This window comes from Monodelphis domestica, chromosome 7 (genome assembly GCF_027887165.1).
Source record: "Monodelphis domestica isolate mMonDom1 chromosome 7, mMonDom1.pri, whole genome shotgun sequence".
Classification (NCBI taxonomy): domain Eukaryota; kingdom Metazoa; phylum Chordata; class Mammalia; order Didelphimorphia; family Didelphidae; genus Monodelphis; species Monodelphis domestica.
Window position 1 is genome coordinate 113,619,760 of NC_077233.1, and position 24,413 is coordinate 113,644,172.

Here is a 24,413-nt window from a genome sequence, read left to right on the forward strand (position 1 = left end):
AGGCTATGTATATCTTAACTTTAGGGAAGAGAAAAAGGGGGCGGAGGAGAACGATTTTCTATTTTCAGTAGTTACTAGTTACCAAACCTGTTGATCTGCCAAGACGGTCTTAGACTTTCTCTGTTTTCCAATTGCTCTGGGAGTTTGCATGAAGCCTATGCCATTCTCCCATGTTAGATAAGCAGAAAGTTTGCTCGGGCTGTGATAAATCTTAAGAACTTGGATGGATTTTTGGCACATATTTTGCCTGAGAAAGATGATGATGATTAACCTCTTCCCCACAACCCCCCACCCCCTTTTTTTTCCTGTGACTGGGAAGGGTGTGTATTTTTTGCCTGTGCATTAAAAAAAAAAAGTCCTTCAGCTGCAGTGCGTGTGCGCGCTGAGCCTTGCAAGATCGGAGCCTGTGTTTTGTGTGTCTCCAGGGCAGGGTTAGTTTGGTTGGCTGAGTGTCACACACAGATGTGACTCTTGTCTTTACCCTGCAAACGTACAAGGAGACGGCTCACTCCCTCAAGCCAGCCTCCCCCACCCCAATCCCCTTTCCAAAAAAAAAAAAAAGTCTTCAAATCCCACACTCCGCGGCAGTCTAACCTCAGGACCAGGGAGTGGGGGTGGGAGGGAAGGGGGAAGGAAGCCCTCACCGCAAGCCGGCGTCTGGGGCAAGGGGAAAACGCGCACATGCAAAAACACACACACAGGCACACAGGCACCAAAAACTTTTGACTGCTGCCTTGAACTTTTCTCCTTTTTCTTCCCTCGGCCCCTTTGCCTGCATTTTCTGGGCCGCGTGCGGTCTGCTCCCCTGCCCTCTCTCCAGCGGCGCCTGGACGCCTGGAGCTGATAAGGAAGAGAGAAGCACCAGGAGCTGCAGCGGCTGCAGAGAGGAGGCGGCGGCCACCACCACCGGAGTGCCGGTGTTCCGGCTGCTGGTGGAGGAGGAGAAGAAGGAGGAGACGGAGAAACCGGCCAAAGCGGACCGAGCGAGAGCCAGAGGCTGAAAAAGAAAGAAACGCCGAGATTTGCAGCGATCCGAATAAAGTTCGCGCCGTTTCCTCCGCGTTTTCCCCTCCTGCACTCCCTTCCATACTCCCCGCCTCCTTGACAGCTGGCCGCAGGCGGCCCCCCTCGACCGGGCCTGCCACCTCCCCCCGGGGGCGCCACCGTGCAACCCCTCCCCAGGAGCCGACGGGGAAGGAAAAGGGGAGACTTTAAACAAGCTGAAATCGACTTCTATTTTTTTTTTTTTTGGAGACGGGAAACAACGGTGTCTCTTCAGGCTACTTTGCAGAAAAGAGGGGAAACTTGTGGCAATTTTGTTGAGCACGCCCGGCTCTCTCCCCGTGCCCCTTCCTCGTGGCTCCCCCCACGAGCCCGCATAGCCCCTAAGCCGCCCCTCCAGGGACTTTTCTTCTTTCTTTCCTTCTCTCCCCCCCCCCCCAAATTCCGAGGCTTCCTCCCTCCCAATCCGGGAAGTTTTGGTTTTGTCGGCTTTAACTTGGGAGAGCCTGAGACTTTCGATGTGTGCATAAATCAATCACCTGAGAAAGAGAGACGAGGGGGGTGAGAGACAGACAGAGAGCGAGAGAGAGACAGAGAGAGAGAAGGAAAAGAAAGAGGCGGAGGAGGACGGCAGTGGCGGAGGGAGGGAGGGAAGGAGGAAAAGAGGGGGGGAGGAAGGAAAGAAAGAGGCAGAGTGGAGACACAGGAGTCAGAGGGGCTGGTCCAGACGCTGCCGCTAAGAGGAGACCGAGAGGCGGGGGCTGCAAGTGCACTTGACAACCAACATGCGGAGATGGTAAGAAGTTTTCCAACATCCTTTCATTTTCATTCTAGACTTAATCAGAAATTAACGTAGCGCAGTAACGCAATGGGGAGCTAGGGATGGTTCGAGAATGTGTTTCTTTAACTTTCAGGAAGGGAAGGGAGGGGGAAAGAAAAGAAAAAGGAAAAAAAACCCATATCCCAAGCCAACCTGGCTCATGCTGAGTTCCTGAAATCCTGATGTAAAACTTTGCCACAAAACTTTCTGTGAGAGCAAGGGTGGGGGTGGGGGCCTCCCTAAGATTTTATCTAATTCTTCCCTAGACTGCCCAAAGAAAGGTGAGAGGGACGTGAGGGGTTTGGTGAGAATGAGGGAGTTTGGGATTGGGGGCTTGGAGGTGGGGGGAGGATGGGTGGAAAGGGGAGGGAGGAATGAATGGAACTTCTGTAGTAGCTGTCTACACTGAGGGAAGCGTTTCGCACTCCCTGTAAAGGTAATTTTTGAAACTCAGTCTAGGGGTGAGAGGGGATTGACATATGAGGGTGTGTATGTGTGTGTGCCAGCCACGGAAGGGGCAAATCCAGTTTTCACCAGCGAGACTCCCCTCCCCTCCCCCAGCCCCCCCTTTTTTTGTTCGTAATTTTCCTAGACTCAGACCATCACTTCTAAGTGAAAGTTGTAGGAAATGCCCCTGTACTTAGGTAAAGAATGTGAAAAACATGAGAGGTGCTGCATCTTGGGAAAACAAACCCTGAATTCTTTTCGATCAGAATTGTGAGGCTTTATTTTGGAATGGGTGGGGGCAGATTTCATTTCAAGACCTTGGTGGCTTTTTTTTTTTGGAGGCGGGGTAGGGATAGTAGGTGCTAGGTTATGAGATGATCCAAGATTTAAACTTGCAGAAATCCCCAGTGGTTACTTTACGGTTGCAAGCCACAAGTACGTTTTAAAGAAGCATGACTGCACATACAGTACCCAGCATGCTAGCGGGTACGCCCGCATAGTCAGGAGTTGAGTCCATCCAGCCGGGAAGAGCATGTCCATACTGAATGAAGCGATTTGTGAGAAATGTGGCTTGACCACTCCCTTGCTCCACAAAGCATCGCTATTGTTACCCCCACTTGGGGATTTGATGTCTTGTGCTTTGCATGTCGATAGACGATATAAGAAAAAGGGAGATAGTGGGTTGGCATCTTTTTTTCTTCCCTTCCCCCTAATGTGACATCTCTTGTTTCAATGATCAAAGCCACCACTGGAGTGTAGGAGATGCGACTGTCAGATGTAGGCAACAACAAAAAAAAAGACTGTAGCATGTGCCCAGGACTGTGGTTACAGTAACGCTGACAGAAATTAAAGTGGTTTTGAAAGCAGCATGCGATTTATGATGGTTCCCATTTACCCTAGAGTCAAGCTGTTGTAAAACTGATGTACAAAAGACATCATAAAATAATCCTGTGTACCCAGGATTAAAGAGGTAGAAAGTGGCCTTTTTCTGTATTTGTGTGTGTGTGTGTGTGTGTGCTTTTGCCTCCCCGGACAGTTGCTGTTGTTTGATCCTGTTTTTAGGTGGGACGTCAAAACAAAATAGTAAAGAGATCTTTTTTGGACTTAGATATTTGTCCTTCTGGCAGTAATTTATGCTTAACTTTGAAAAACTAGGACAAGGTAGTATTTTCCCCTCCTATTCCAAATCTGCATAACTTTTCATCGATATAGTTTATTCCTATATAGCAATCATTTTGCAAACTGGTTTATATTCTAATTACTTTGAAACAGTGTTTGACGCTTTTACACTCCAGTTTGAGGTATTAATACTGACCCTGGTGTCCCAGGAATACACTTGCCTTAAGTTTGAGTTTATTTCTGCCTCTGCTATTTGTTGAGACTGATCTCTAGCTCTATTAAAGAATAGTGAGTGCTTGTGAAAGTAAGTCTATGGATATGGTCTTTTGCAATCACCAAACTCTCATCTGAGCCTTTTAGAGGGTGTCAGCGTTCTGTGTTATTTTGTAGCTGGTTCATTTAAAGTCCCCAGCATTAATGCAGTTTTCTTGGTTGAAGGTGTGTCCTCTTTAACTTCCCATACTGGAAGGATATTTAAAATCCAGGTTGCTAATCCCTTTACCAAAGGCCACATTAATATGTTCACCTGAATGAAGTCACATTGAGGCTCCATATAAACTTTGCTAAATGATCTTATGAGTAAAGTTGGAAACCTGGGTTTTTCATCTTTGGGATTATTGACTGTGCTATCATGTCTGCCTAAGATTTTTGACAAGAATAAATTTCAGCTTATTTTTTTTTTTGAAGGTGAATTTTTACAAAATGTTAATAGCTCACATACATCGCCAACGTCTGTGTTTTTCCTACATGGGATTCGAGGTGTATGTGTCAGACAGGGAAATGTGATTACATAAAGCAAAGCCATAAAGGAGCAGACAAAAGCAGGGCTGACTATTGCTCTATTAAAATGTAAGTGTTACAGTTTGAATTTCCAAGTGAGAGTTTTTGAGTTCAGTGCTTTACATAACATTTTGTCCTAATCTTGCTTGCTGTCAGGGATGTTTCATGGTTGTGCAATTGCTCCAGTCAAGAATGCCAATTTGCATTCCAGGAGTGTCATTTGATTACTTTTATCTGCACAGCTCCAAGACTGGCCCAGACCTCTCATTTCATCTTGCCATGTCACGAGTCAATGCTGTGTCGTCTTTGCAAAAATCTGCCTGATTTAGACAAGAAAGAAAAGTACTTTCATGTTGCAGCCGCAGTCCCCTGCTAACTTGTCAGCAGCAGGATATGATTCACTTGGGCCCTGAAGAATGGAACAGAGAGAAGGGTTAGGCGGTTCAATAAAGCCCATGGACAGGTAGTGTGTGACGTCCCCGGAGAGCTTAAGTTAATGAAGAACAGGTCTGCTTAGTTCTCCACACTCTGACCTGGTGCTGTCCCCACAGTTTTCTCATTTGATCTTTCCCAGCAAATTGATCTTTTCTTGTATTTTTTTGCCTTCCAAGTTAGTCCTTGTGGGACTGAAATTAGCAGAGCAACTTAAGTTGGATAATACAGCTGTTCAGAAAAGAAGAAATTGGACACTAGCTCAAAAAGGTTGGGGTGGGCTGGAAGGGGGGTGGTATTCTTTTTTGTTGTTGTTGCTGCTGCTGAAAATTTTTCCTTATTTAAGGGAGTCCAAAATAGGTGGACTTAGAAGTTATTTTTCCCTCCCTTTAATCTTTTGATACTAGATTCAAGACTAGTTTAACTTTATTTTCTAGATTTTAAAACATAAACGAAGATACAGTGAATAGGAAAGGTTTGCTTTCATATTTTTCATGTAAGCTTGTTAGAGATGATTTACTAGTCTATTTTGAGATTTTAATAGTTATATTAAGACATGCTAAATATCAGTGGCATACATCAACTTTTTTATTTCTCATCTGCAAAGTAACTAGAATCCCAAAATATCCAATACTGAATTGCAGAAAAGATTAAACAATAAAAGGAATCATTACTGATATATGTAAATATTATGGTAGATTAAAATGTATTCTATAAATTACCTTCAGCATTTCAGTTTCCTGTAAATTTTACCAGAACACAGATAAAGTACATCATGATCTCTTTTTGCTTTCAAGGTACTGTATTTGAAGGCAGGTTTTCAGAACCTGGGATTTTGGATATTATTCACTCCCACTTGATTTTTGTAATTGTAATTAATCATGGGCAAGGAAAGAGAAAAAGCTGTGCTTTGTGTGTGTATATATACACGTGTATGTGTATTATTTGTAGAGTGAATTTGTCTAACAGGCTAAAGTTTCATGATAGAATTTTGTGAGTCAAATGTAAGTTGGAAGTGATTAAGCGATTCTTTAGAGTACATGTACGAAGTAATACTTAACTTTCTGTGTCCCTTAAGCAGATGTTCTCATTTACCATGAACATCCTAGCAAGGTATAGAATTGAAAACATTGCTAAATGAAAACAAGAACCCTTATGTAAGGGCAATTGCCCCCCTTCTTTCTCTTAGTATATTGCTTTGCAAAATGGATGGGAATTGCATAGGATCATTGGTTTAGTAAACTCCTCTCTGAAGAGCTAGAGGGAGCTTTGTGATTTTATGAGATATGCCCAAGGTAAAAAATGGAAAATACTTTGCAAAACAGACTAGTGCAGAAAAGTTGTGAGGAATCACAGTTCTAGCATTTAGGCATGGAAATGCTATTGTGGCATTTTAACTCTTATGAGAATGCCCAATAGAACCTTGCCCTTGACCTGTGGAATGCTTTGCTAGACCAACCAAAGTGCAGCCCTAAATGCATTTTAAGCCTTCATTGATCACAGCTGAGTCCTGTTGGTAAATGTACTGTTTGAAGGACTTCTTAGCTTCACTTATGTTAGGAACCAGAAGTGAAAAATTCAGTTAAAAATTAGTTACTTCACAAAATCAGCATAACATGTGAAGCCTTTCAGTCCACTGAGGAAAATCCCCTTTCTACCCACGATGTTTTCCCTGGAGCTCTATGGAGAAATGGCTTTACCCTGAAGAGGAACCCCTTTTAAAGTGAACTATATAAATTGGAGGGCCCAATAGCAGACCATTTAGAAAGTTGATATGTGAGGAAGCCATAAGCATCACTTCATACTTTGCCCTGGTGTTGATTTTAAAGAAATCAGCCTTAAATGGTGTTCAATTCAATGTTTGTTGTTTAATTTCACAGTGTTGTTTATCACTGGTTCCTGAAAACTTCTGTGATGTTTGCATTAAAGTGCCATTGATCATAATTGCTGTTTAATATTTGTATACTAGTTTTTATGAGCATGAGTTTGGACAAACTTATTTACCATTTAAGTAAATAATATAATCCAATGAGATAAACTACCAGATTGGTCTTTTTAAAAATCTCTTGCACAGTAGCTTCTATTATGTCGCTAGCCAATAAAAGCCTTTATTTGTTGCTTATTAGAACCCTCAGTACACTCAAGAGTTCAGCTATAATTTAATTTGGCTGTTTAAAGAGGCTCCCTTGTTTTAGAACATATCCATAGTCCCGTTTTACCATTTGTTGTGAACCTCTGCTATATGAACTGTGTGAGTTTATCTGAATTATTTTGCAGGTATTTCAGAGTTTCTGCTAGAACCTTATTTTGAGAAATAATAAGCTAAAAATATGTAAAATATCTGTGAAAGGTAACAACGTAGGATTTCTTTCTTTTCTTTCACTTTTTTTTTTGGTCATCTTGGAACGCTTTGTTCCCCTGGTGATTTTTAGTAGCTTTCTACTGTTAAACTATTCTGCCATTTATTTTAAAGCCCTTGCCCTAAAATATGAAAAGTTCTCCAAGGGAGGATGAAGAAAACTTTAAAAAAAATAAGTTTTCTCATTAAGAATTATAGCTCAGGCCATTTCAAAGTGGCAGTCATTTTAAAATATACACGTTTATTTAAAAATGCTAATTCATAGATTTCTAGCCCAGTAAATTATAATTGGTTACATTAACCATTAAGGAGTTTTGCCGACCCAAGGATGTGAGAGAATTGGAAAGTGTAGTTACAGAGTACAGAGCTTGACTGTTCCATGCCAGTAAGATGAGTCTCAAGAATTCTTTAAGAGGGTGTGCAATATGGAGAGTATAGATTATGAACTGCTGAGTTCCATTTTAAATGAAACAGAATGTATGTTTGTGTGAGAGAGAGGGAGAGAAAGAGAGAAAAGAGAGACAGAGAGAGAGAAAGAGAGAGAAAAGAGTGAGAGAGAGAAAGAGGGAAAAGAGTGAGTGAGAGAGAGAAGAGTGAGAGAGAGAAAAGAGAGAGAGAAAGAGAGGGAAAAGAGTGAGAGAGAGAAAAGAGTGAGAGAGAGAAAGAGAGAGAGAGAGAAAAGAGTGAGAGAGGGAAAAGAGTGAGAGAGAGAAAAGAGAGAGAGAGAGAGAGTGAGAGTGAGAGAGAGAGAGAGAGAGAGAGAGAGAGAGAGAGAGAGAGAGAGAAATAGATCTTCATAATGGTTGTGGGAGTCACATCAATCCAACCCTGCAGATACATTATGGAACAGTGGTCAAAATGTACAGTATTGTCTTAAAACTTATGTTTCATGTGTCTTCAGTCATTGCTTTTTTGTGTGGAGTACAAAGATATAATAACACACACAAAACATTTTTTTCCTTATTATGACCTTATATTTGCCAAAGTGCCCCATGCTGAAATTCCTTTTCAGTATCTTTTTTTTTTTGTCCAAAGCCAGACATGTACCCAGACACAAAAGACTCTGTGTATAGCAAGCTGTTTTAAATATTGTGACTCGACGCTATGCTGTCCTTTCTCTGCTTGAGCCAAGGATCTCTGCTCAGTGTCTGTGGATTACCAAGCCCCTTCTTTATTGTACCTCTTGTCAGCTATTCCTATTCATTTAACCTTTCATTAGTGTCTGTGCAGCTTCACTGTCTGGAAAGGCAAGGAAAAACCTAAAGGCCCTACTGTCACAGTTATTAGATTTCTCGGTTACATCCCAGCAACCATAAAGGAGTAAGAGTCAACACTATTGTCGTGCATGCTGCTATCCTGGGGTGCAACTCTTCTGTGCATGTCAAGGACATGTGCCACATGTTGATAATGCATCCCAGGGATAAATGCACAACATGGGGGATAGACTGAGGCTGGCAGTAATGAGCTTTGGAGGAGTTATTGCAAAGACAAACAGTTTGTGAAGGAATTTTGCTTAAGAGGCCAAGGAGATGGACTGCATTAAGGGTTGCCAAGGTTTGCTTCTGAGGTGCTTGTCAATCACATGGTTTTCATATAAACCTCATTTGTAGGGGAAAATTAAGTATTTCTGACAGCTAGGGAAAATGCCCTATTTTCTTTTTTCCCCTTACAGAGTATTAGAAAGATGGTATGTTTTCTGATGCCCACCTCAGTATACTGTATTTTTTTGGGGGGGGGCATGGATTAAATTATTTAAATGACACAAAAGTCCATTAGATTAGAATGAGAACACGAGAGTGTAAAGGGAAATGAATCTGTGTCCCTTAGGCGTGGTGTAGTAAAGAACTATTAAATAAATGAATTCAATTATTAATTTCCCATATTTTTTTCCCCCTGTTATAGTTCCCACTCAGTCCCTCTGATCTGCCAGGTATGGGTGCTTTGAATCAGTTAGAATGTTTTGTCTCTCTGTGCATGTTCCTTGATTGCATTTCGATTTAGTTCAATTCAACAATTATTTGGCTTATATTATGTAGAAATGGGGCAGCTAGATGGTACAGTGGATAGTGCCCTGGTCAGAGAAACAGGAAGACCTGATTTCAAATTTGACCTCCAGCACTGATAAGCCATGTGACCCTGATCAAGTCATGCATCCCTGTTTGCCTCAGTTTCCTCATCTGTAAAATGGAGAAATAAAAGGCAAAACACTATTTTCTTTGACAAGAAAACCCAAAATGGGGTCAGAAAGAGTTGGGCCCAACTGAAGTGACATAATAGCATTATGTAGAAAACACTATGGGTAGTAAGAGAAGAGTCCCTGCTCTCAAGGAGCTTACATTCTACTAGAGGGATACAACTCTTGTACAAGTAAGTACATATAACATATTTAAAAAGCAATTTCAAAAGTGAGAATATACTTTTTGCTTCTATATGGCATTTTATCATTCATAATAAAACATTTACATAATTTTGAAAAAAAATTTCAAAGCTTTGTAAATTATCATTGGGAAATGGTAAATCACTTGAGTCTTGTTTGTGTAGTCTTCCATTTAATTCCCTAAGCTAGAAATATTATTCCTTTACCAATAATAATTTAGTAATTTAAAATTTTTCCTTATTTTAATATTCATAGTATAAATTTTTTGCATTTCTAATAAACTATTAACATTTATGGTGAAGTTCTTTTCTTCCTTCCTTCCTTCCTTCCTTCGTTCCTTCCTTCGTTCCTTCCTTCCTTCCTTCCTTCCTTCCTTCCTTCCTTCCTTCCTTCCTTCCTTCCTTCCTTCCTTCCTTCCTTCCTTCCTTCCTTCCTTCCTTCTCTCTCTTGCAAATCTTAATAACTTCTCATCAAATTTCTAAGAGTTTGACCATTTTTCAGTGTCTCTCCTACTAATTGTACTGGAAAGTAGGCAAACCCTGCTAATGCCAGTATCACATTTGAAACAGAATCAGGACTGACAAAGAATTCCATTGGCTTCTTTCATCTGATCTTACACTCTATGTAACTTTGGGCATAGAAGAGAAAGGAATAATTTTCTTAGTCTTTTCTTTGCCTTTCTCATTGGACTTTCTGTCTGGGGGAATACTTTTCTTCACCAAGCTGTTACCATGAGAAGGAATAGGTTTTCCATTTAGGAACTTGCCCTGGGTCTTGACTGTGAGACTTCAGGATTGTTGCCGCCATATTGTGCTGATCCTGGAATTGGCTCAGCCTGGCCAGGCTCTGAACAGCACCACTTTTCCCAATGTGTGATCCAGTGATGTCTGTAAATCCCCCCATCCATTATTAGGGCAGACTACAACATCTATTATGATCTGCATACTAATAGTATGTGGGGATGTTTGGGGTTGGAGGTCAGGGAATGATGACAACTGACATTTTATTAAGTATCAACTGTGTCAATTGTGCAGAGTTGAGTTAAAGCGTGGACCCTTCCCATTTGAAATTTGTGGTATAGGAAAAGCATATCTTAACCATGTCATGTAATATTGTATATTTTAACTAAAAGGATTAGGCATGATACAAAGTATTACAAGAGATCTGATAGGAAAGGTAATTATTGACTGAAATAACCAAGGAAGACTTCATGGAAGAGGAAGCATTTGAATTATACTTTAAAAGGTAAAGGAGGAAGAGGAAGCACATTTTTAGTTTTAGTGAATAGTGTAAGCAGAGATAGAGAGAAGAAAAGTAAAGTGTAGTGGGGAAAGCTGTTGGGGATGGGGGGGGGATTGGAATAGAAAATTGTCTACTTTGTCTAGAGCCAAGAATACAAGAAGGGTAGTATGTGAAATAAGGAAGAAAAGGGGAGCTGATGCCAGATTGTGGAAAGCCTTGAATGCCAAGCAAATGGAAAAAAGATAAAGACTGTAGTCTGAGAACACAAAAAATCAGAACAGAAAATATCAATACCATTTTGATGCCAGATGGGGAATGTGAAAAACAATGTAATGATGCCCTTGGGAGTTAGTTACTATAATAGGAGTGCTCACTTTAGGTAAAAGAAAAGTTTATGTGGTTCTACAATCTAATAATAATGATGATCATAAACTCAGGTGAATCTGCTAAAACTCATTAGAATTGTAAAGGTCCTACTGGGTAAGCTCATTAGATGATTGTTTTGCTTGTGTAGAAATCTCCTGGTGATATGTGTCTAGAGGTACCTTCTGTGTGGGAGCCAAAATACAGTAGATGCCCTAATTCCAGAAGAATGTATGTGAAATAGCTCTAGTTGCTGTGTTAACCGACTTTTCTTTGATGTTTCCCATATCCATTATACTCTAACAAGTAATTTAGGTGCTCTGTCTCTCTATCTTTCAAACATCGCAATCAGACAGACCCCAATTATGCTTGTATCTTCAGTATTTAGCACAATTCTAGGCACAGAGGAAGCAAGCAGAATGGGGAAGGGAACTGGACCTGCGATTTCAATAGTAAAGGGAACTTCCAGGTGACAAAATTCCCTTCCTCAGGATCCAGGGCAATACCTTCTCTACATCTCATAGCCTTAGAAAGTTGCTTAGGGCACTGAGAGATTAAATGATTTGTCCAGAGTCTAACAACAAGCAAGTATTTGAGGCAGGACTTGAACTCAATTCTTTTTGTATCCAAGGAGAATTTTTCATTTATTCATTTTGCTTCTCTGCCCCTTGTAGGCAGTCAGTAAATGTTTTTTCATTCATTTAGTGGTCCCAGATGTCCCCATTGTGGTTATTTCTTCATGGATTTAGGTTGTAGTTCTCCATGCCTTTGAATTTCTAAATTACTCTCGGCTCTCAAAATCATTGCCTGGCAGCCAACTTTCTGGAAATGAATCTCTTTGAACTGAGCTAGGCTGGTTCTCTTTTGACAATCACAGTCAATTCTTGGATCTGTGTTCGAAATCTTTCCAAATTAATATTTATTAGAGCTTATTTGAGAAGCAGAGGTTACCATATTTACAGAAGGTGCTTAATAAAATGTGCATTATTGAATGACAGTAAATTTTTTTAAACCTTTATATTCCATCTTCAAATTGGTACTTTGTTCAGTTCCAAGGCAGAAGAGAGGTAAGGGCTAGACAATGGGAGTTAGGTGACTTGCCCAGGTACTCACAGCTAGGAAGTATCAGAAATCAGAGTTGAACCTAGGACCTTGCTACTGTGCCACCTAAATGTCCTTATGAGCTCTGCTCCTGACAGCAAGTTTTTTGTTGGCCATAGAATTGTGATGACCTATTCATGCGGCAGTTTCCCATAAATGTTTATCATTTTGAACAAAAGCACTAATTTACTTCCTGTTTAGAAAAAAGAAAAAATATTTAAGAAGCAAAAAAAAGCATTTTATATGTCTAAAAAGAAAGGACTTGGGCATTATATTTGGTGTATGGGAATATACGAAATGGGGAACAATTGAAACTTGTGAATGAGGGGTGTTTTCTGCTTCTTGTTAAATATCCACGCCCTTGTGACAGATATAAATTATCTAGTTTATTCGTCCAAGTTTCTGGTATTCGGTATTTGAATATATTAATGTGAACTGCTTTCTTCCCCTTCTTATAACTTACTGGTGAATTTGTAATTAAAATACTTTATAAGATCCAGTTATCAAGACTTGGAAACACATGAAAGGTAAGGCTATTTGGGGGCCACTGTGTGGAATCATCCTTAAATTGCAAGCAATATTTATTTCTCTGAAAGCTTGCATTTTTCTCTTAATTCCTGATAATACAGGTCTATATTTATTGCTAAGTACTTACTTTTGTAGTTTTTATTATTTTTTTTTGGTAGACTAGTTATTGCCCTAACTGCACAGACTTTTTGGGCAGTTTTCCAGTTATTTTTAGATGAAAGATTATTCATTTTGGCACAGTAACTAGTGTTAGATTATGCTTTCTAATCAAATGTATTCATATAGAATTGTATTTTGCCCATTAATGCAAAAAATTAATATTAATCAAGACATCGCTTGATATTTTTTCCCACTGGTATCAGTTGCTATAACCCCACTTCTGCCCCCTTGCCTTAGTAGACACTCTATTTGAACTGTTTTGACCCTCCATCACCAAAGAAAATTATTACTCACTTTCTTGTAGTGAGCCTCTCTTAATTTCCTTAGACTGGTTCTCTGAAAGCAGACATAGAGTTTATTATGGAGCCCACAGTCGAAACTTTGCCCCTTTGGTAGTAGGACCTAGCAGAGTTTGGGTGCCATTTGTATAGTCCCCAAGAACCCTGGGTCACCTCCAGGTCATCGTGAGGCATTGGAGGAAGACTTTAGTGGAGTCAGAATTATTTAGACATTGACAGTTAGCCAATCTCAACACACATTCATGATGTCAATTCCATGTCTCAAGCTACACTTGGAAAGTTTATTTTGTTTTTTTCTGATTGAAATGACTGAAGCATTTAGAGAACTTAAAATTATTTTCCCCTTGGGGGAAAACATTAATTCCATCTTTGCTGTGTATCTAATGACTTTCAGCCTCAGGTAAAGGTAAATTTTTAGTATGCCAAATGACACATTAGGTCATCTTGAATAAAGTAATGCTGCTTTGTGTCCACTATTCAACCCTATAAACAGGATAATGAACATTATGAATTTTGTTTAGTATAGAGAGAAAAGTGTTGGTCTGAGCCAGTCTCAGGCTCTGTCCCTTAACTGTCTTTGTGATCTGAATACTTGTACAACTTCCCTCACAGGCTTGTGGGGAAAATGTCTTCCAAAGATTTAAATGTTAATGGAAATGGGAACTGTAGATGTTAAATCCTTGCATTTTTATAACTGCATCCAAACTAGTAATCTTGCCATACAGATTCCCCTCCCATAGTTTCTCCCTAGAGAAAAGCAAATGAACATTTACATGACAAGTGACATCTTTCTTTGCGCAGGAATATAAAGAACTGTATCAGTTTAAATAAAATAACTTCATCAAAATAATGCATTTGGGCATCTCCATCTGAAATACATATTTCAGAGGGAAGTTTTAAATTATATCTAGCTACACTCAAGTCAACACAAAACTCATGGTTTAATTCAGGTGAATATTTAACTTCACTTAGGGATTTTCCTTTTACTTAAAATGATGATTAGGACCAAAACATAGTAAATTTTTTTATCAGTGTGTGACAGATTGCTACGATTTATAAATTATCCATTTTACTTTAGAATGATTCAGCTGCAAAGATAGTAAGACGTACAAAAACATTTCCAGAATTTCTGCTTGGAATTCACACTTCTCTCCGGGTTCATGTTAGAAATTACTTATGGATATGCAGCGATGTGATATGACAAAGATTGCACCTTCATTGGTCTTTTTAGCCACACTTGCAATCGGTGGATGGGGGCATTTTTGAGCATAGAGACTGATGATAAAGGATTGCACAGAGATATACGAAATGCATCCAGAAACATTGAAGTGAGAGCAGTAGTTTGCAATGGATACAGCTGAGAGTTTTCTTGGAGGTTGGAAAGAGGCTCTCAGGGCAAGTTAGAGGCAGAAATAGTTTTCTTAGTGAATAAGTTAGAGTTGTGCATTATTCAACTGGAAGGGGTTTTTGTCTGTTATTTTATACATTGGGCCATGAACATAATTTGTGCTTTGCAGTAAATATTTATCACAGAAGATCTCATTCTTCAGTAGCTTCGTATATGTGTACCTGACTTGTTGAATATTTAATATATGAATTAACTACTTTTGAAATATTATTTGATAGTAATATGTTGTCAAACTTTCTTTAAAGAAATACAGGTGTAGAAACATGGCAGCACCTTAGTGGAAAGAAAACTGGATTTGGAGTAAAAGAATCTAACTCAAATCCTTCTCTCACCTTGCTAGCTAAGTGACTGTTGACAAGCCAGTTTCACTTTCAGCGGCTCAGTTTCTTTATCTGTAAAAAATGGAGATAATAATGCTTATACTAGCAACCTCCCAAGATCTTTGTGAGGAAAGTTCTTTGTAGACCTTGAATGATTATAGAAAAGTGCTTTTTCAATTATTGAAATGCATTTTTCTATGTTTTTTTTTTTAATTGCAAATCAGGATGTATCTTGTATATCAGGGATAAAAAAGTGTAGTGTGACCAAAATCGTGTGTGGTTTTAGATGAGGAATTTTTTCAAAAGATTGAATGCTATCTCTGATTTCTGCCTGTTTATTCTGTACAGTAGGATGCTTAATAATTGCTTGTTTTTTATACTATATTGTACTCATCCTTCAAAGCCTGACTAATATGCTACCACCTCTTAGGTCTTTCCTGATCATCTTTCCTATAGGTCTCATATCACTTTACATTCCTCTTTTGTACTTAAAACTGTCTTGTTTACAATTTATCTGTGCACGTGTACTCATCTTTGTACTGTCTTATCTCCCCTATTGACTGTGAACTCCTGGTGGAGAAAAAAATATCCTCCTCTTTATGTATCACCCTCTGTGCCTAGCACAGTGCATGGTATATGGTAGATTTACTGCTGGAAGAAATAAATGTTTTATAATGGCCATAGAATGAATATACTATTCTTTTAATTCAGTAAGCATTTATTGACTGCTTTTGATCACTTACTGATGTGAAACCATATTATAAGCCATTAGGAAGCAAATGGAGAAGATGGTAGACTGCTCTACTGTTGAGAAGCTTACAATTTAGTTCAGGAGACAAGGCAGACATTTATACAAGCACAGAATAAAAGCAAATCTTGGATACTGTAGTTAAATGGTATTTGTTGAAACTACCAAAATGAAGGATTGACTATCATGGAGTAAGCCCAGTCTATGGTGATATCCTATAGTCACATTGAATCAGATCTTAAAAGTGATGTGTATGGATTGGTAAAGAAGTAGCAAGTAGTTTTTTGGCTGGGGAAGCTGGATGATAAAAGCCCCTCACTGATAGGAATGAACAAGACCCTGTGAGCATGGTAGGCATACTAGCTTGGTAGGGCTGGAGGATGATGTTGAGGAAAAATAATCCATCACCAAGCATTTATTAAACTCCTACAATATGCCGGGCTCCATGAGAGGTGTTGGGGTGGCAAAAGCAAAGGTCCCTCTTCTCCAGGAGCTTCTATTGAATATGAAAGTGAAAAGGATGGGGAATAAAGTTCATTGAAAAATTGGTACCTCTTCTGGGAGGGACTTCATCAAATTCAGATAGCAGAGAACTGAGTCCATTCTAGACAATGAAGATCAGTGAAGAGACAGATGGGAAAGGGCAAGGTGAGATTGAGAGGGGATGAAAAGTCTAGAGTCTATAATGTGGAATTTGTGTAGGTGAGGAGCATAACATAGGACTGGAAAGGGAGATTGGGGCTAGGTTTGTGGGTGGTCTTGAATGCTAGCATCAGAATTGATGCACTAGAAAATAGATAGTTTTTAAGTGAAGGTGGTACTTTCTTAGGCAGATTACTTGGGAAGTAGACTGAAGGATGAGTTGCAAAGAAGATAGACAGAAGGAAAAAAAAGCAGCTAAGACATTATTATAGGCCAGAAGAAACGAGGGTCAGAAAACCAGTTGTTGCTGGGGAAATTGAGAAGAGTGGATAAATGCAAGAAATATTGGGGAGTTAGAAATGACAACTTGGTAGCTATTTGGATTCCATCTGGGTAAAGGGAGAAAGAATTGAGGGGTGATTCCAGGGTTGGTGATATCAGACTCAGCAAGTTTTGTAAAGATTTTTGATCCAAAGTTGACCTTGTTATGAGGCAGAGTAAGTGACTACCCCTGTGTTGTGGTTTGAAGGATGCCAGGAACTTCTTGCTTTTGTAAGGACAGAATTGATAACTGATAGACATCTGTTAAAAAGAGATCAATAACACCTGATAACCATTACTGTATCAATTTTATCTTTAGCTCTCCACCCTACTCCCCCAAATCTCCTTTCACCTATATCCATAATTCTACTTTAAACTTAAGGTAGTATTTACCAAATTGCTCTGTTAACCCTGGGGTGCAGGGTATTTGTAGGAACATGCTCAGTGAGGACATTTTGATGCTTAGCCACATCTTTCCCTTTGAAATGAAAAAGAGACATAGTCTGTATCTCTGCTCCTATATATTAAAAATATCTCTTCTATGGCAATTTTTCAGAATGAAAAGATGATTTATTTATTCCATTTTGTGCCAAAATTTCCCTGATTTCTTCTTGCCCTCTTCCTCCTTTCCTAAAGATATTCCCAGATCTACCTCCTCAGAGCCAATATTTGTGGCTTCCAACTATGCATTTCAAATCCTCAAAATGGTTCATGGCAAAATTAATTTGGAAACATCTTGAGGCTTTGTACCCTGTTAAATGCAAATATCCTGAGGAAATAAGAGAGTTACACTTTTAAGTTATCAGTTACTCAAACCCTTAGTATGAATGAGTCACTGATCCTTGTAGCTGATTTTGTTGGGTGGGATTATACTGGAGCTTCTGAGTAACCAACAAGGTGGGAAGGGAGTCACCAAGGGTGGTGAGGGGTCATCTTTGGGTAAAGGTCATAAATGAGGGAGGACTACAGATAAACTTTGACTACTTTCAGTATTCCCCAACCCAGCCTTATAACCACTTATCTAGCTTTTAATTTTGGCTTGTATGGATTTCAGAAACATTGACTGGATACTGGTGGTTAATGTGTGGATTTTACTATTTAAATTCATAATGAAATTTAGGACTTTCTACTCTTAAGTTAGAAAACGTTCTAGAACCAAATTGGCAAAAAAAAAGTAAGTTTTCCTTCTAAGGTCAAAGGGAGATGATGGGGAAGAAAGCATATGTGAAATTATAAGAAGTCTTAAGCATTAACTAAAAATGCAGTGAAAGGCTAAGTTAGATAAATGAAGACAAAATTTAAATTTCTATAGTTAAGGTTTATTCATGGGGAATTTGAGCTCCAGTTTGGAATCCTTATCTTGCTTCAAAGCCACATTTTTCCTTAACCCTTCCCTGATCCATGTCTCCACTTCCAATTTTTTATTATCTCTTCCCCATTCAATTTATCAAGTATTATGCTTATTTGTGTACATGTTGGATTTCCCAGGGGCTTGTTCTTGAGGACAGGACTTTCATTTTTCCTTTGTATGTGTCAAAATGTAGATTAAAAAAATAAACTCTTACCTTTCTTGTAATCAATACTGTGTATTGGTTCCAAGGTAGAAGAGTGGTAAGGGCTAGGCAATGGGGATTAAGTGACTTGCCCAGGGTCACATAGCTGGGAAGTGTCTGAGGCCAGATTTGAACCCTGTAGGCCTAGCTCTCAATCCACTGAGCTACCCAGCTGCCCCCAAAAAGTCGATTTTTAATGAATGTTGTTTGACCTTTGTCCCCTAAACAAAATAGTGCAGTTAGCCTCTGTTTTAAAGGTATTTTTTTCAGAATTTTGAGGTATGATTTCTCTTCTCTCATCTTTACTCTTCCCTACTCTTCCCCACTCTCCCCCCAGTATCTCCACATACTGATACTCATACTCATTTGGGTTATTTATTCCATGATACACTCTCTGGTTTCCTTTTTACTTCTTTCTCTATGGGCTTTTAGTATCTCATGGTTAGAATGTAATAGAAGGTAAAACTCCTTATAGTCTAATTCATTCTGCCAAAAGGAATTGAATAATCAATAACATTCATTAAATGTTTATTATGTGCCAAGCACTGCATTTTTTTTAAGTGCTAAGAACACAAAGGCATAGCAAAACAAAACAAAACAACTGAAAAAAAAAAACCCCAATCCCTGCCCTCAAGCAGCTGACATTCTTTAAGAAAAATTTATTTTCAAATGGAGATCTGCCTTCTGACCCTTCCATCTTATGACTCTTCTCTCTATTGGGAAATCAAGAAAAACAAAACCCCTCTTACAAACATAAGGTAATTAAGCAAAACAAATGGCCTTATTGCCCAACCCCAAAAAGAAATTGGTCATTCTGCCCCGAGTCCATTGCCTCTCTGTCAGGAGGTAGTGAGCTTTCTAATGGTGAAGACATCATCTGAATCAGAAACACAAAAACTAAATAAAGAATACATGGAAACACAAAAATTAAACACACTTTACAGTCGTATATTTTTGGCTTTCACAGAACTGGAGTCAGGCAGAAGAGTATATAAAATGTATGGTAGTCAAGAAACAAGCCCAAAGTAATTTTGTATTGATTTGGGTTTTCTAATATACCCTTGTAAAAATGAAGAACGGTATTTTTAAGTTTTAAGTTAAAATTTAAATTTTTAAGTTAAAAAAAAACTTTAACATTTTTCTTCTGGTGAGATTTAAAAAAAATTACTTGCCTCCCTTCTTGTTCCCAATGCTCTACCTGAACTCTAGAGTTGTTTAAATAAAGAGCTGTTTGGCGTACTTGACACACATGTTGGCATCTGTATTGAAAATTATATGAAGCTTAGATAACTGTTTAAATGGACATTAGTACCTGATGACCGTATTTTTTTCATTATTTGTGGTTTGAATAATCCATGACTGGATTTTCTTTCATTATAGTGAATAATTGAGAACTGAATGTATTTGCAGAGCTTAATGGGATACTTAAAAGTTCTTATGACTTATTTTTACAGGTTTATTTTGTAATAACAATCTGTAATTTTAGAGAACTTTATGAGGGCAATAAGGAAATAGTATGCTTAATATATAAAGAATTTCCCCCCTACTACTCATTTTAAATGCTATTTTCATCTAGCTAATTGATTTTCTGGAAGTTTAAAAAATTATAGATTTGGTTAATAATGAATGGAAAGTTTATTGATGTGAGTAACTTTTCTGATACCATAAAATAATTAAGGAATCATTTCAAAAACATTTTTTTAAGCTCTTGCTAGGGCCAGATTTAGAATGAGATGATCATAGATCAAAGTGGAACTTAGAGATCATCTGTTCCAACCCTCCTCCCCACTATGTCTTACAAATGAAACTGAGGCCTGAGATGCTGTGACTTGTCCAGTGTCATCCTTTTAGCAATGATACAACTGGTTTTTGAACCCTGGCATATGACTCCAAACTCAGTGCTTCTTCCACTATAGTAGCTGCCTCTTGTTGACTTCCCCTGGGTAGGTGGGTTCCAGGGTGCTTACTGATACTTTCCTAGTTGGATAATAGGATTTGAGGTCATACACATGTAAAACCCAGTGGAATTGTGTGTCAGCTACTGGAGGGAGGGGAGGGAAAGAACATGAATCTTGTAACCATGGAAAAATATTCCAAATCAATTAATTAAACAAACGAACAAAAAGATTTGAGGTCATAGAGGAGAAAAATCCCTGTTTAGGATATGAGGGAAGGAATTGTTATGTGAAAAGGCTAAAACTGATAACCAGGAAAACATGTGGTAGAGCTGAGGAACCTGAGACAATAAATAACATTTGGGGTAGAGGCAGGGTCACAACCAAGAACTAGAAGAAAGCCCGAGGTTCTAGCAGAAGGTGATGTCTACCAGAAGGACTGTTCTGCTAGACAATCAGCATCTTTGAGTTGGAATGGACCTTAGAAGTCATATAGTCCGGCTTATACTCAAACAAACATTCTTATAGCTTTCCAAGAAGTGATCTGCTTGAGGAAATCTCTGGTGTAGGGAGAGCCCATTACATCCTCAGGCAGACCATTCCATTTGGGGTTAGCTCTGCTAGAAATTATTTTCTTTGTGCCAGCCAAAGGGTGACTCTTTTCAACTTTTACCCACCTGGTCCTGGACCTCTTGACTTAAGAAGAAATGGTCCAATCATTCTTCACATGACAGCCTTAAAGATATGTGAGGGTAGAACACATCTAGGTGACTCATTGGATAGAGGACCAGACCTGGAGATGGTTGGTCCTGGGTTCAAATATGATCTCAGACATTTGCTGGGGCAAGTCATTGAACCCCAATTGCTTAGCCTTCGGTGCTCTATTGCTTTGGAACAGATACTTCTCATTGATTATAAGGTAGAAGATAAGGATTAAAAAAAAGATTCTTGAGAACAGCTATCATGCCCTTTCTAGGTCTTCTTCTCTTCAGGCTAAATAGCTTTAATTTCTTCAACTAGTCATCCCTATGGCATGATATTGAGTTTTGGTTGCCATATCATTCTTGGAAGGGTTTCTCAATGACCTTCCTAAGTTGTGGCAAGTCAGGCTGAACACAGATCTGGAAATGGTGGTGTACAAAGAGTACCTCAGGTCTACCCTTTCCTCTCTCCTAAGTCCTGGAGACTCTGCTTCTCTTTATGTAGCTTAATGTTGAATTTACTTTTTTGATTGCCACTATTAACTCACATTTAGCTTAATTGCCCCCCCACTTTCCATATAAATTGCTATCTAACCTCATCTCCCCCATCTTGTATTGATGGATTTAATTTTTTGAAACCCAAGGGTATGAAGGAACAAAAGCACGGATGGAAAAACATTTAAGTGCCTTTCATTGTTCTAAGTATTTGAAATACAGAAAATCAAGCCAATCCCTGCTCCCAAGAAACTCAGATTCTAATTAGGGGAGACAATAATCGTAGACATTATTTGTAGTTAGATGGAAGAGTCCTTAGAGTGCATTGGCAGGTTAGATGGCAATGCCCCGGGCTCTGGAGGGCACAGCAACAAGACCCATTGGACCATAGGGAGCAATTGCAAAGCAAGTGGTAGGACTTGGTGATTTTATGAGAAGTAGAGCAAGGGCAATCTTTAGCCATGTTGGGAAGGTATAAGTCAGCCATAGGGCTGAAGTGGAGTTGGACCAATTATTTCCCTTAAAGGTAGGAATAAGGAGGGACTAGTCTAGCCAGAAGATGGTACCCAGCATTTTACTGAGAGCTAGGAAGTAGGGATTGGCTCAAGGGAGGAGAAGAATTTTTTGGCTTGCTTCCGCTGGATCCCTAGGCTTCCAGTTGTGAATTATTCAGCTTCAACCTGTTAGAAATAGCTGAATGTTCTATCTAGTCTAGTTGGTCTGGAACTTGACTTTGTCATCTAATGTATGAGCTGTCCTTCCTAGCTTTATTGTCATCGGCAAATTCCAAAAGTTTGTGATTTCTACTTTATCCAGACCAGTTATGAAGAGGTTAAATAGGACGGGATGGGGTCTGTTCTGAAACCATCTAACCCTAATATCATGTAGCTCACAGTCTTTCCACTGTGTCTACAGAAGAGATAGGAGGCTTTCTCATTTATATCTGTAGCGCTCTCCCTCAACTACCTATCAAAAAAGGCTATACGATTAAGTCGGCTAAGAGTAATTCTTGATAAAAACATAATTCTTTCTGCGATTATTCCTTTTCTAAATGTTCATAAATTATATTTATAATTGGGAATTCTGACACCTGGCCTAAATAATTCAGTCCAATAGGATGCATTTCTCTTCTTTGGTGGATTCTATCTGGTCAGTGGATTAGGCAACAAATGCCTGGGCACTTTGCCCCGGCCAGATTCTGTCCTGCCAGGGATGGATGGGGGACGAGGGAGAGGGAGGAGGAGGTGCCTGATTGCTCCTGGGAGAGATCGCATTCCCTACAAGATACAGATTTCTTACAGTAATGCCTTGTAGGGCCTATAATAGTTATAATTTTGTGTTTAATAATAATATTTAGTAATTGTGTCTCCTTGTCTCTCCTGTTCCTTACTACCTTTGTGACTAGGCGCTAAAGGTCCTCTATGTCTTGTGGCGATTCTATTGTCATCTCCCTCCTCTGAAATCTTGTCCTTTGAAATTCAGGTATCTAAGACAGTTTTCAGTTTACATAAATGGACTGGTTGGGGGTGGGTGGGGGAAGGACCAACTGAAATCAGAGGAAGGACATGGCAGGGCAGACACACAGGGACTAGACGTAGAAATGGATGGGAGGATGGTGGCAGTAGGGCAGGGAAATTGATGTGTAGGACTGGATGAGGAGGGAGGAAAGACAGTGGTAGGTGAGTAGAGTGGGACAAAGGTTTCTTTTCCTGGCCATCGATCTCAAGCCAAGCCCCCATCCGGCCAGGGCAGGAGGGCTGCTTCTCCTAGTGTCTATTTTGCTTTCACTTGGAGAAGTTTTTTAGATTTATTTTTGATGGAGAAGTGGGAGGCTATGGGGCATCAAGCCAAAGGGCAAGAGTGGAGAAAGGGTATAGTACTGTACAGTAAAGTAATATTGGTATTTTTTTTGGAATGGGGATTTCTTTCAGAATTCTCGAAGTCAAGTCAAATTTACATGATGTGAATTTATATAAAGTGACAACTGCACATACTCCAGGAAGCCCTCCTTGATGAGCTAGAAGTAATCCCATGTTCCTTGAATCTTTTATGTCATTCAATTTGAATTTCTATATATATTTAGTCATATTCTAAAGTTTTTTTGTTTTTTGTACACACATCTCTTATTCCACTGATTTTAATCCCCTTAGGTTCAGAGTTTAGTTTAATTTTTTTTAAATTCTCAGAACAGAACACTTTATATTGAACATAGTAGGAGCTTAATAAATGTTTACTGAATTATAATGATTATCCTCAATAATAGTAAATCTTTTGTTCCTTGAGGATGGATTAATAATAACATAATAATAACAATTTAATAACAAGTATTTTTATAGCACTTACTTTGTGCCAGGCACTATGCTAAGAACTTTATAAATATTATCTCCTGTGATCCTCCTAACAGCTCTGTGAATTAGATGCTATTATTATTATTATCTCCATTTCACAGATGAGGAAACTGAGGGAGACAGGTTAAATCACTTGCCCAGGGTCATAGAGCTTGTACATATTTGAGACCAGAATTGAATTCAAGTCTTCCTGACTCCAGGCTCAACACATTATCCACTGCTCCATTTAGTTGCCTGTGATTACAGTTTAAGCCCAAGGTAATTTTGAAGCAATTTTGATAAGGTGGCCAATTAAGCTGGGTAATGTAATTTTTTAAAAAGAGGAAAGGTCATAGCAATAGAGACTCATTTTCCTGAGTATTTTGAGCATGGCAGAATCACCGAATCTCAGAGTTGGAAAGGAGAGGAATTCCCTCCCCATCATCCCTAACAATCCAGGTTTTTGGCTCAAGGATAATAGAACCAGTACACTCTTAGCATTGGGGCTTGTTCCACTTTGGGGTACTTACAATCAGTAGAACATTTTTCTTGACGTTGAGCTTAAATATGCCTTTCTGCTCCTTTCACCCATTGGTCTTCAGGGGCCAACCAGCACAAGTCTAATGAAAATCCCTCTTCTATGTATCGGGGCTTTAGTTGCTTGAGGACAGCAATTGTGCTCCTTCCAAACCTCCTGAGAAGAATCCATGAAATAAGTGTGTGTCTCAAGGCGGCTGCATTGAAGGACTAAACTCATTGGGGTGTCCGAGTTCTAGCGTGTTTGTTAAAAAACAAAAAACAGCCTCGCCACTTTATAGTGAAAACCTTGTATTGTGCGACTGAGGACCTACCTAATAAAAGTTAACGTATTCCTTTCTGGTAAATACCAAGAAAGTACCACGTCAGAGTAAATCCTTCTGAATCTGGAGACGAGCATTATAGGGCTTTTTATGTCCAAGAAGTGACCTGACAAAA

At 39.2% G+C, this 24,413-nt stretch overlaps 1 protein-coding gene across 3 annotated transcripts in view; it reads left to right on the forward strand.

Annotated features, from left to right (window-relative positions):
- Positions 1–379: 379 nt before the first annotated feature.
- BNC2 (basonuclin 2) overlaps positions 380–24,413 on the forward strand; it is a 505,926-nt gene continuing 481,892 nt past the window's right edge. Inside the window, exon 1 of one of the 3 annotated variants that reach the window (XM_007499604.3) lies at positions 380–1,798. In XM_007499604.3, coding sequence (XP_007499666.1) covers positions 1,796–1,798 — 3 coding nt within the window. In that variant the 5' untranslated portion in view covers positions 380–1,795. The other 2 variants (XM_056805332.1, XM_056805333.1) reach the window with 2 other exon arrangements.